General features: G+C 46.5%; 5 protein-coding genes across 5 annotated transcripts; 3 read left to right on the forward strand and 2 right to left on the reverse strand.

Moving 5' to 3' along the window:
- Positions 1-1,063: 1,063 nt before the first annotated feature.
- On the forward strand, positions 1,064-1,612 carry DACRYDRAFT_53864 (uncharacterized protein; the record flags this gene model as incomplete). The annotated part of the gene is made up of 1 exon (XM_040775208.1): positions 1,064-1,612. A coding segment is annotated over one exon (549 nt), but the record flags the coding sequence as incomplete, so codon positions are not given.
- A 468-nt stretch (positions 1,613-2,080) lies between these two features.
- DACRYDRAFT_53941 (uncharacterized protein) lies at positions 2,081-2,642 on the forward strand (the record flags this gene model as incomplete). The annotated part of the gene is made up of 2 exons (XM_040775216.1): positions 2,081-2,193; positions 2,243-2,642. The coding sequence occupies 2 exons, from the start codon at positions 2,081-2,083 to the stop codon at positions 2,640-2,642; spliced, it is 513 nt and encodes a 170-aa protein (XP_040627545.1).
- Positions 2,643-8,392: 5,750 nt separating this feature from the next.
- On the forward strand, positions 8,393-8,788 carry DACRYDRAFT_108719 (uncharacterized protein; the record flags this gene model as incomplete). The annotated part of the gene is made up of 1 exon (XM_040768713.1): positions 8,393-8,788. The coding sequence occupies one exon, from the start codon at positions 8,393-8,395 to the stop codon at positions 8,786-8,788; it is 396 nt and encodes a 131-aa protein (XP_040627546.1).
- A 910-nt stretch (positions 8,789-9,698) lies between these two features.
- Positions 9,699-10,259, reverse strand: DACRYDRAFT_108720 (uncharacterized protein; the record flags this gene model as incomplete). The annotated part of the gene is made up of 1 exon (XM_040768714.1): positions 9,699-10,259. The coding sequence occupies one exon, from the start codon at positions 10,257-10,259 to the stop codon at positions 9,699-9,701; it is 561 nt and encodes a 186-aa protein (XP_040627547.1).
- Positions 10,260-10,821: 562 nt separating this feature from the next.
- Positions 10,822-11,351, reverse strand: DACRYDRAFT_108721 (uncharacterized protein; the record flags this gene model as incomplete). Its single annotated transcript, XM_040768715.1, has 2 exons — positions 10,822-10,857; positions 10,923-11,351. 2 exons carry the CDS (start codon positions 11,349-11,351, stop codon positions 10,822-10,824), a joined length of 465 nt encoding a protein of 154 aa, XP_040627548.1.
- Positions 11,352-12,062: the final 711 nt, after the last annotated feature.

Raw genomic sequence — 12,062 nt, forward strand, 5'->3', positions numbered from 1 at the left:
ATGCTTGGTTGACAACTGGTGTGTGTCTTGCATGAGGGACAGGCAACTTCTGTAGGGGATCAGCAGTGTGTGCTCAATTATTCTTCAAGAAGATGTAGTTTTGCTTGAAGCAATGACATCAATGTGCATATCAGTTAATGAGAGACAGAGTACACATACCTGGTCAACGGAATTGACCTCTCTCTTCAGGACATAATCGGGGAAATCAGCCTGGAATGTAGTTGCAATACTGTGGGCAATTTTTTTGCCTTGATGTTTATTGGCATGAGCTCCAAAAGCAGGCAAATGTTCCAAAAGCCATCGCCTGTGCTCATCCTTGAAGTGCACCATGTGTCAACCAGGCAGTGATTGTCGTCCAAGTCTGCAGAGGAAATCTGGGCATTTTATAGAGCTATTGGTGCGTGGATCACAAGGAAGATGCATTGGGACCTGGGAGTCACATAGGAAAGAGTATGAACACTGACAATATTAAAATGTGTGAGGTTAAAACAAGTGTCAGCCCCTTTGCATTCATGTAACTGATGATTACAGCAGCTGTGTAGGAGGAACATGGAGAGAACCAAGGGTCCTAAGTGGCAGGAAAAGTGTTGGGCTTTTCACGTGGTGTCCTGCTGACTGCCTTTTTTGGTGCCAGTATCTCACTCAATCAGTGTCAAGAAATGGCAGGATATTGATAGGAAGGCACTCTCGGAGGAAGGATACCTCTACATTGGTTCTCATCCTTGTTGCCTGCAGTGCAGAACATAAGTGACTAACATGAGTCCAAGGAAGTGCAAGAATACCAATATTCTTATCATCAACAATCCTGCTTCTCCTTGTAACCACAATCTGGGAACTCTGAGAATGTGCCCATTGGCACATTCTTAGAGTTGGAGCATCCTGCACCTCCTCTCATCGAAGCTAAGATCCAGGAGGAGCCAGTTAAAGTGGGTGAAACAGAGGTAAAAAGTCTGTAGCACTTTGTCAGTCTTCCTAACAATGTGTACCGGTGTATTCTGACTTTATATCAAAGTTCAAAGCAAGACAATCAATCATTACTGAAGAACTGGTTTGGAACTATGCAGGAACAACAAATGCTGCTTGCGCATGGTGTGGTCAACCCATGCAACTCATGACAAGATGCAGGGACTGTTTTCAAGCCCCCCCTCTGTGGGGTTCATGTCAAGTAACTTCTCATGTGCACAATCCATTTCATTGGACAGAAGTATGGCAAGGCAAATTCTATGCTCATCAGTCATTACATGACTTGGGCCTCCTCATTTGTCTAAGGCACAACAGCACAGCCTGTCCTGCATCGTTGAGGCCACCCTCCACACCATTTGTGGTGATCCATGCCAATGGCATCCACAACATTTTACCAGGATTCTGTCAATGCCCCAGAGGACCAAATCACCACATTCAGCTACTTTGTGCAAACCTTTTCCCTGCGACATTTGACAACCCAAAGACAGCTTTCAGCTTTACCATCATGAAGGATTTCCACTTACACAGGCTCTGCTTGAAGAAGTCCACATATGACTACTATGCAAAACTTGTAAGGCAAACTAGCAACATCATCCTGGCCTCCACCAATGATCATTATGGAGAGCTGCTCCGTGCAAGCCAGATATGAATGGACCTTGAGGCATCCTGGCACTGTGGGGAAGCACACAATGTCAACAACAATCTTCCTCCATTTGTGGCTAGTCAAATTTGCAGTCCACTATGTCCAGCATGCCCACAGCTCAGTATTAATATCTCTGAGGAAGAATTGGTGCAGGCTGACCCAGACAAACCATGCATACTATCTGAATCCCTCTTTTGGATGCAAGCATCTAAGTCAGTAACAGACACCTTGTTGCACTGTATCTTGGTGGAGATGGGAACTTCACCCTCTTTTGGCAACAAAGAAAAATGTTGACACCAATGATGTGGGTCTGCTGCATGGTCAAGGATTTTTCCCATACCAGGTGCATTTCAGCAACTACATCCAGACCCATGAAGACAAGAAGTTGGTAAGTGGATCTACTGGGATGGATTGGTTGAGAATTTTGCTGAGTCCAGTATTTAGGCTCAAACTTGCAGTGGGTTTAAAACATCCATGCTATTCCAGGGGAACATCAGTTACTGCTCTTCTGGCATGTACTCCTGGAGTTGCTTATGCCACAGCTTATACAGACCGGGTGGAATGGTGGATTTGCAGGTTGGGGAAAGGTGTGCCCATTTCTCAATGCATCTCATATACTATCCTGACATGGACAAGGTTCTTGAACATTGATTATGCATTTGCAGGGGCTATTGCAGGGGCCGAGGCCTTTCCAGTCATATATCTGTCATATGACTTGGCAAGCATGTGGTCTCCCAAGTGGAAAGAAAGGATGAAATCACATTTTCCTCACCTGGTGCCACTCTGGGATCATATCACGTTCATTGTGCCCAAAATGCACAAATATGCTCATCGCAAGCAGTGTTGTTATCACTTCTCTCTCTTGTTCAAACAGGGAGCTGCTGGGGTGGACGGTGAGGGAGTTGAGAGAACTTGGGCAGAGCATAACCAACTTAGGGGCAGCACCAAGGAAATGAATCCTGGGCATCATTTGGACTGCTTGGAAGCACACTTTGTCAACTGGAATTGGAAGAAACAGCAAGATATGAGTGAGTAATTGAAAACTCACTTGTCTGCTTAGTGTCTAATGATTGCAAGCAGTACCATTCCTATGTCAAAGGATGATCTCTGCGAGGATCCATTTGCAACACTGCAAGGAATACTTTGACAATCCTAGCATTGCATTTGGTCATCATATACACCAATGGAAGAAGCAACCAGAATACTTCGAGAGAAACAATGGGACATTCTTTAGCGTTTACCAATTTCCAGATGAAGCAGATGTGTTTAACCTGTCTACAATGGTGTCAAACACTAAAAGAATGTCAGTACTGTCTCAAAGACATGCAGCTGACCAGATGCATGATGAAGAGCAAACAACCTTGGATTCTATTGCTGCAGCAATAGGAAGGGCAGAGATGGGGGACTCTGTCTTGTTCATCCAGCTTGGGATTTCACTAGAGGAGCGTCTGTAAGCAGAATTTACATTAGACTTTCTTGTTGGGGTCTTGAACTATCCTAGGCTGGTTATCCAACAAACACTGAAAGAATTGAAGCATATGGGTGGGGATGACACAGACAATACAGAAGCAGACTGGCTCTGGGCCAGTCTACTGCCCCAGCTTCATGCATGGTGCATTCAACAACAATGTCAAATGCTGATGTTATTGGCAAATATATCGATGACTTCTGTAGAGAGTCTACCTGAGCTTGACTTAATCAGTCTGCCATCAAACTTCGATTCACAAGCAAGAGCCACAATGAACCTGGAACACTTCACTCACATCAAAATGAGATTGAGGAAGGCACAGGCAGAACATGCAATTGGCCAGATGATCGAAGCAATGAAGTTGCAATACCTTTTTAGAGACAAGATCAGGACCAATGCATTGGCAGTGGGGCTGAAGACCAGAGCATAACAGACCATGGACATTCAGCATTGTTTGGTGAAACACCATGTGAATTTCTATTGATGTGCAAGGAATGCCATGATTAGCCTAGGGCTATTGGCCAATGATCCGAGATACCACTCACTGGAAGACTTTCATATTGAAACTCACCATTTTGATGCAAAGACAGGTACTATGCAGACATCACCTCACATATAGTGGATACATGGGTTATGTTTGGGTCAGGGGCCTGTTTTGGCACAGGCAGAGGACAAATGGAGTGACACTGGTCAGTCTAAGCTCACATTCACTACAGTGAAACTGAGACGTTCCACCAGTGGATTCAGTTATGTGGTGGCATTCTTATGCAGCCATACAACGGGGCCAAGAGGAAGTAGAACTCTTGGAAGTGGAGATGAAGTGGGCCATCTGCTTCTTCAAGTATTACAGTGTGGTCTGGGGAGCATCCGCAATCACCTGGTCCACCCACATGGAAAACCAGGGCTGGTCAGCTTATGCTGCTAAGCAGGCACATATCTTTTGCAAACTGGTGAAGTATGGATGGAAGAGTTTTTCTCTCTATCTAAACACTTGATCAGTTTCCAATTGAAGCACAATTGTTCCCTTGAGTAGCCCAGATGTTTCAGGCAATCCCAGTTGCCAGGACAGCATGATTGCTCTCTGTGAACATCATTTTTGAACCTGATGTACACCATCCCACCTACCAGGCTATAGACCTGGCTGCCAACCCAGGATCTTCATCTGATTGGAGGGCAAGGGGTTGACAGGGTTATTCCTGTTGTCTGGTGCAATAAACCTTTCCTTCTCACATGCCTGTTTTGATCACAAAGCACAGCCAAGCATCAAAAGTGGTTCTTTGGATCTGCTCTCCATGTATCAGACACAGCCCCTGAATGGGCATGATCTCAGTTATTGCAGGTATTGCCGTCGTCCACAGGGAATTGAAAATTCTCATTGATGAACATTCCAGTGTCACTCACTTTACATAGAAACGAGTATACCAAAGAAGAGCTGGGAAATTTGTCACATTAGCAATGGTGGCTTGTTGCTGATTGACTCGGTGAGGTACCAGGGAGTGTGAGAGTTTGGAATGAGAATATCTCCTGGGAAACCTGTCTTACACATTGCATGGGTTGGTGAGTGGGTGCCTGAGCCCAGCAGAAGGAATGGCAGCTGATCGGACTACAAGTGCAATATCTGAGGATCAAGGGAACTGTGAGGGAGAAAAAAAAGGGAATGTACATAAGGAGGCCAGCAATGTTTACCCAGTATCCTCAGCAGTTCAAGCAACCCTCGTCTGAAAATTGCACAGTGCACAATATCTGAAATGACACCAGTTGCCCCCATCCTATTCAGAAGCCCTTGATCAGACGAGGTGTGCAGAGTCTGCGGGAGTGGTATACACCCCTGGATTATGATATCATCAACAGCACAAAATAAAGGACCTTCATTCCAGGCAGTGAGTCTGTGATACCTAAAGGGGAGGATGGGAAAGACTAATGCATTGTGAGTCAGTGTGACAGCAAACAGAGTGGTGTTTCCCACTGGTCCTATTGGCAGGCAGATATGGCTTGGTGTTGTGTGACATCTGCCCCACCCATCTATACTGCGGCAATGCCCAATATAGATCCAATGACAGTGTTGTTCTCAGTGCATGGCTTTGCAATTCACTGTTTGAATCTGGCTTGTTGCAAGATGGGCAATTGTCACTGTCCTTTCTTGGCATGCATCAATTGCTGCCCAGGCTGCAATCGTTCAGGACATGATAAACTTTGTTCCATTGTCTTGTCCTCCCCACATTCAATGTCTTCAAACAGCCATATGCATTTCTCAACCTTGCCTCCTTTGTCACTGCCATGGTCATTGCTGTTCAAGGGATGAAAGAACCAGGAAAGAGAATGCCACACCTGCAAGAAAGAGGGATTAGATCAGAAGATGACAGTCAAAAGAGAGAGGCAGCCCTCTGTGATTGATATTGAAGAGGAGGCAGAGGAAGGAGCTAAAACAATTTTCTGGACCTTGGTGACATTTGTCTTGGCTCAACTGTGACCATTATATTAACAAAGCTACAGCCATTCTTACCCCCTATTGAGTGGAGGGTCCCTTGCAAGAGCAATTTCAGGGCATTTGAGCATTTGGATCTCTGCTGGGAACTGGCTATCATGGAAGAAGAGAACATCAAATATTATATGGCCAATGCCTGAGCATGGAATCATGTCGCATCCAATGATGTATTTGACCTCTCAGATGGATCAATTTTGCTGCTTCAGGTGGGGCAGAGCATGGTCTGCTCATCCAGCAGTTTAGAGTTTGGTGTTGAATATGAGAGGATGGTGATGATCTCAGAGCAGGCTCAACCAGGGGCGGTGGTTTGTGGCCCCAGGAATGGCAAGTGTGAAGGTGAGGGGTAGCACCTACGTTTGAAGACAAACTGACTTCCAGGCAGTGCAGAATCCTGGGAAGAAAGGGGTTGCACATATGGGTGCCAGGTTGCAACAAACAAAAGGCATGGAACAGGTGGAGAGGGGACAGAGAAATCAACAGGGAAGCATGATTTCATATTGAAAGAGTTCGAGTCTAATATTTGCTGCAGGCAGAGGACCTTCTTCCACAGGTAGGAAGAAGAAGCAAGATTGCTTCATTGTACCATCAAGGAATGGTAAACATTGCAAGCACAAGGAGGGAAATGATGTTGGACCATGGAAAAAGAGGAGGATAGAAACGTGGTCAGATGTGGATGTCATTGATTTGACAGACATCTAGTGGGGTGAAAGGATATGTTCTTGTGTGTTCTCATAACATTTACAGGTGGAGGGAGGAATGTAATGACACCAGGCTGGGTATTAATATTGGTCTGGTTAGTACATAGTTTGCACCAAAATACCATGATGTAGTTAGGGTCAATTGATTATCAGTTGATAAAAGGATGGAAGCATTGTGGGGCAGTGTCAAGCGGATTCAAAATTGAAACCAAGCAGCAATCTCTGTTGTGACACATCATCCTCTGCTCTGTTATTGCTACTGCCTCACAACATGCTGGATTAACTCAAATTCCCACAACATCAGTATCATAGGAAAGCCAGATAAGGGAATGGTACATGGTATAAGTGTGAGCACAGTGGGCTGGCATTTTTGGATAACACTCAGTGATGGTGGGGAAGGAACCAGGGTTGGGAAGTGTCTTGACACCATAGAGGGTGCCAGTCGAGCTCCGGGAGCTGTTCAGCAAGGATGGAATGATGCTGAATTGCAAAAGTAGTATTACACATCTTGGTGAGTCTAATTTGCTGGACAATGTTGAGGAATCACTGATTGAATGATAATTGCAGAGAAGGTTTTGAGGGGAGTGCAACACACAACTTCACATCACCAAATGATCAGCAAGGCATGCCCTACATGTGAACCTGGTATAGCGGTGCATTTGACGCCCTCATCATCAACTTGACACATGGATCGATCCATGAGGTTCGGGGATAGAGGAGAGATGCTGAGGAGAACAATGGCTTATGAATGGTTCAAAATGGGACATGTGACAGGGAGATGGGCTACATGCTGTGCTTTTTTCACCGGCATTTGGGATGATAGGCATCCTAGTAAAGATGAGGATGGCAAAAGTTGAAGAAGGTAAGTCATGGTTTGTTGACATGGCACATCATGTGATTCATGTAAGGGACAAGCTAATGTTGTGTAGATGAGTGGCGGTGTGAGCATCCCTGGATATTGGTTCCATGGATGTGCCTGAATATGGGATCCCAATCTGCTGCTCACACACCAAGTCCATCTCAGCAGAACATCAGTGGATAACCAAGGTAAGTCATTACTTGGTTATGTATAATGTGAACTAATGGGGAGCAGGAAAACACACCAAAAATGACCAACCCTGCTCCTGCTCAGAATGTCACCATCAACATCAGCCTGCCCCTCAACTGGTCATCCCTCAGATCCACGTTCCCCCAATCAACCATGCATTGATCCAGTTGGAAATGGAACTGGGAATGGCAACTATCAACATGGAACACACCAAATTGTCTGTATCTCAAGCCATCAACCATCTTAACCATGTTTGAGCTGACTATCTGACCTTCACTGCTCCATTCTACTACCTGAGGGAATGTGAGGTACAAGATGGCATCAATCAAGCTTACAAATGTGTGGTGCAGGCTAGGGCAGTGGAGAGAGACATTGAGCAGCAGATTAGAGCTTTGAGAGGTGGTCCTTTGATGAGCCATGGTGTGTCTCTTGGTTTTCTGCAGATGGGGCAACATCTCTAACACTGTTGATAGGTACTTACAGTTATGGATACACTGCTAATTACCATGGCCCCAACTACCTGCCTCCTCCTCCCACTTGGCCTCCTTCCCATTTGACATATCCCCCTCCTCCCCAGTATGACAACTCTCAGAATGCTCTCGGCAGGAACACAATTCATATTGAGCAACACCAAAACACAAATGACTTCAACTGCATGGCAGAGACAAAGAAATGGCTGAACTTCCTGTCGCTCAGAAAGTTGTGCAGAGTTCCTGTGTGAGAATGAGAAGAGGAAAGAGAAGTGGAGCATTTAGTTTGAATGGTTTGGGATGCACACTAGGGATGGAAACATTTAATGGTACATTAATTATCATGTCTAGCTAAGAACTGGCTATTCTAATTAATCTATAGTTACCCTAGTATGTCATATATCCATATGCACATTACCATGTCATTGTAGTTTTGTCAATGAACCCATACTCAACTGAATGTAATGCTGTGACAGTGGCCCCCATGTGTGCAATAGATGAGATTATCTTCAAAAACAGGTAAGCTCTTCACAAGATTATCCCAAAGCTGACAGTCTCAGAATGCCCAGGGATTATCCAGTTTGGTGCTCTTAGAGTGCCTAGGATGATCCAAGTCAATGGCAGTAACTGGGCATATCGATATGCTTGAAGCTGAGCTTGATGCACATGACTGGCCAAATGTGAAAGAAAAGGCTGCCAATGTGCTCAGAACAGTCAAACACCAGGCTATGTCTGGTGGCAAACAAATTGCTGACTTGGCCATGACAGGAAAGGAGAAAGGGAAGACTCTTGCAGTATCAGCTAAAAACAAGGTCAATGCCAGTGCCTCCAAGGTCAAGGCAGGAATGGCAAAAGGGAAGATTCTCACCCTATCAGCTCCAACCAAGGCCAAGGAGGGTGCCTCCAAGGTCAAGGCATACACCATGGCAGGAATGGCAAAAGGGAAGACTGAACGGGCTTACTATGCCCTTGCACCCCCAGTACATACACTGATCAAATGTATTACTATCTAGTAGTAATACATTACATAGAGAAAAAGGGTGGCCTACAGCCACCTGCTATGTGTCAGTCCAATGGACAATCATGATCACCTCTGTGAGGCGATCCTACCTAAAGAGGTAAGTATGGGGTCATATACGGACCCTTACACCCCCCCCCTGTCAAAGAGGAAGGGGTATACATACTAACAGGCACAGTTGTAGCTGTCACTGTCACCATAATCGAGGAAGGTATCATCCTCAATGGCTGCATCCACATGAGAGGGACCAGCAGCAGGAGTAGTATGGTTGTCAGACCATTTCAAACCTTCAGGCTCAAGACCCAATGGTGGAAGGCCCTCCACAGGAGGGGGAACTATTGCGGACTGGAAGACTTCCGTCCACAATGACTTGCCATGTCAGTCTACAAGACTGAGTGTGCACACACCATTCTTGTCAAGAATGTTGTTGTGGTACATGTGACCAAGTTCTGCCCTCTGTCACCTATGACCAAAGTAACCAACCAGGATGTCAATTTTTGATTCCTTGAGCCCACTGGCAATGAACTCTTTGGCAACCCCAATAGGGCTCCAAATGTGTATGCCATCCACATTGAGGGAGATGGCTTTGTGAAGGCAAGTGGTCATAGACCAGTGAGGAATGGCAGATTGACCAAGCTGATGCTCATTGACGAACTTCATAAATTTGAATTTACTTCAAAAGAGATTCATCACAATTTCATAAAAGGCAGCAGGATTGCCCTTTTGCCAGCCTTTAATGTCCGCATGAGGACAGTTATCATGGAGCCAAGTCCACATGTTAAGGTTGGGGATGTAGTATCTCCCGTCCATAGAGTGCCTAATGCTAGGCCCCTTATTGAGGTGAGGGTTCACCTCCTTTCCCTCCTGCTCCACCATCTTCATGAACCGGGCCAGAGGTTACCCATTCAAGGAGGGTGGGCCCAGTGAGCATCAGCAGTCTCCATCAAGACCTGCCAGTGAGGAAGATCCATGTTCCAGATCATGTTCAATTGCTTAGCAGTGATGGTCCCCTGCCAGGGATTCATTGGGTTGGCTCGTGGGACAGGATGATCCATCTGAGCCACATGAGTAGCTGCATGTTGTGCAGCCACAACCTCCAAGACTCCTGTAGGGGGGAATCGCCGGTGCAATGCAGTGATGGCGGAAGGACTGTTTGTGCCAAGCTGAGTCGATGTGGAACAAGCGTTAGCTCCAGAGAAGCCAGACGTTGCCACAGCAGTTGTCTGGACAAGAGTGAGAGGCAGTCCAGCAGCGCTGGATGCAACTGAGCTATAAGACTTGCTCAGGGTGGGGGCACCAGAAGATGCCGTTACCATTGATATAGATGGTACTTTGCATGGAGGTGCAGAGGTGGGCTTGTCCACAGCGGGATGCTTGCCAAGAGCTATGGCAGAGGGTTGGGGAGGAGCCGGTGCAGGCTCCTTGATGATGGGGTCGTCCATAGGGACGTCATAGTCATCACGCATCTCATGGGAGGACGCCGGCCATGGTCATGAAGATGCACATGCAGCCCCTGTGGTTGGGGGTGCGCAAGGAGGATCTGTGCAATCCAAAGAGGAGTGGAGACAACCATGAAGGTAGTCATATTTGGAGTGCCAGTTGTTGCAGTCCCAACAAAAATGCTCAGTGTCTGATCTGGCCTGCGATGCCAATTGCTGGGCATTGGAGATCATTTTCATGGCAGTTGAGCAGAGCTGCCTAGTGTTGTCCAAAGTGGACAACAATCTTGCATTCTCCTCAAGGGAATGTGCAAAATCTTCTTTGCTCTGCCAAAGAGGATCTTCAAGTCCTTCAACTTGATTGAGATGTTAGCAACAGAGGTGGAACAATTCATCAGAGCAGTCTCCACAGTCCAGTGCAAGATGCTCACAAGTCTCTTCTGCAGTCCAGCAATGCAGGCAATTGAAGAGCAGCTCATCAGCAAGCTGCTTGGCAGAACAAAGAGCCAACCATAAGTTGGCGTGAGGATTTCCCATGAGGAGAGCAAAGGGCTCTGAGGCATGGGGGCAAGCATCATGGTAGAAGGGATCAGTAGATCCCCGGGCATACTCGGGCATTTGGGGCCTTGGTAAGCCATGTGCATCACATCTGTAAGATGTGCCACAATCCTCCTTTGGGTGGAGGGGTACCCCATCTGGGACAAGGTAAGGATCTTCATCGTTGTCGACAAATTCTTCTTCATCCTCATCCCAAGGGACGAGGGCTGAGTCTGGTGGGTCGGCGGGGTCGCCCCAGCTAGCAGAGGAGTCCCTTCCAGACAAGGTACCCCAGCCAACAAGCAGGGTGCCAGAAGGTTTGCCCCATCCGGTGTGTGAGGATGGGGGGTCGTTTGACAGAACAATAGCGGTAAGATGTGTGTTGTTTGAGGGAATGGCACTGCTAGGTGTGAGGTTGTTTGAGAGAACAACCAGGGTGGTAGGGGTGTTGTCCATTGGGACAACTGCAGGAGGGGGTGCCGAAGCGCCAGATGGATTATTGTCCATATGGACAACACTGGAGGAAGGTGCAAGAGTACCTTCCTGCATGGACTTGGTGGTCCACAACAAGTTAGTTGGCATGATGACTGTGAGGTTTTCCATGCAACAGGACAACCCGGATATTTGACATGACAACTGTAGGTTTCCTTTGCAATGGGGTTGACCCACATGAATATTTGGCATGCCAACACCTGCCTAGGAGAGGTATCCAGAGACCAGATTAGTATAGAGTGCAGTTTTTAGTAGCTAGTATAAGTAGTTTCCAGAAACTCCTGTATCTAGCTTATTCTGCCCCTTTTCCATTAGCATTATACAGATCTGATTATCCCCATACTGGATAGGCAGATTTGACTTGACTTAGCAGATTCAACTTGACTTATTGTGACTTGACTAGACAGACACTGAGCTCTGATTTACCAACTGATTTCTGATAGCTCAGCTTCAGGCTGACTCTGGCATTCCTACCGACTTTCCCCATCTCTCCCCTCTTTCCCTAGCAAGTTCTCGCACACCACCCATCGGACTGATATTTCGAACACCTTTTGGGTCGGATCACCAGTGCATTACCGTAAACAGTATCCAGATCTCTTCCTGGGAAGAGTACATCATCACTGCGGATGTAAGGCCTTAGTAGGCTTGTATGAAATGTCAGGTGTATCCCATGCTTCTTCATGCTCTCAGAGAGAGCTAACAGACAATTGTATGTGTCTGTGACCTTATATCATATGCACCAAGGCATGCACAATTCTAGTGCAAACGTTCAACAATGCAGTCAACAAAAGATGAGGTGTT

This window comes from Dacryopinax primogenitus, assembly GCF_000292625.1.
Source record: "Dacryopinax primogenitus strain DJM-731 SS1 chromosome Unknown DACRYscaffold_12, whole genome shotgun sequence".
NCBI lineage: Eukaryota > Fungi > Basidiomycota > Dacrymycetes > Dacrymycetales > Dacrymycetaceae > Dacryopinax > Dacryopinax primogenitus.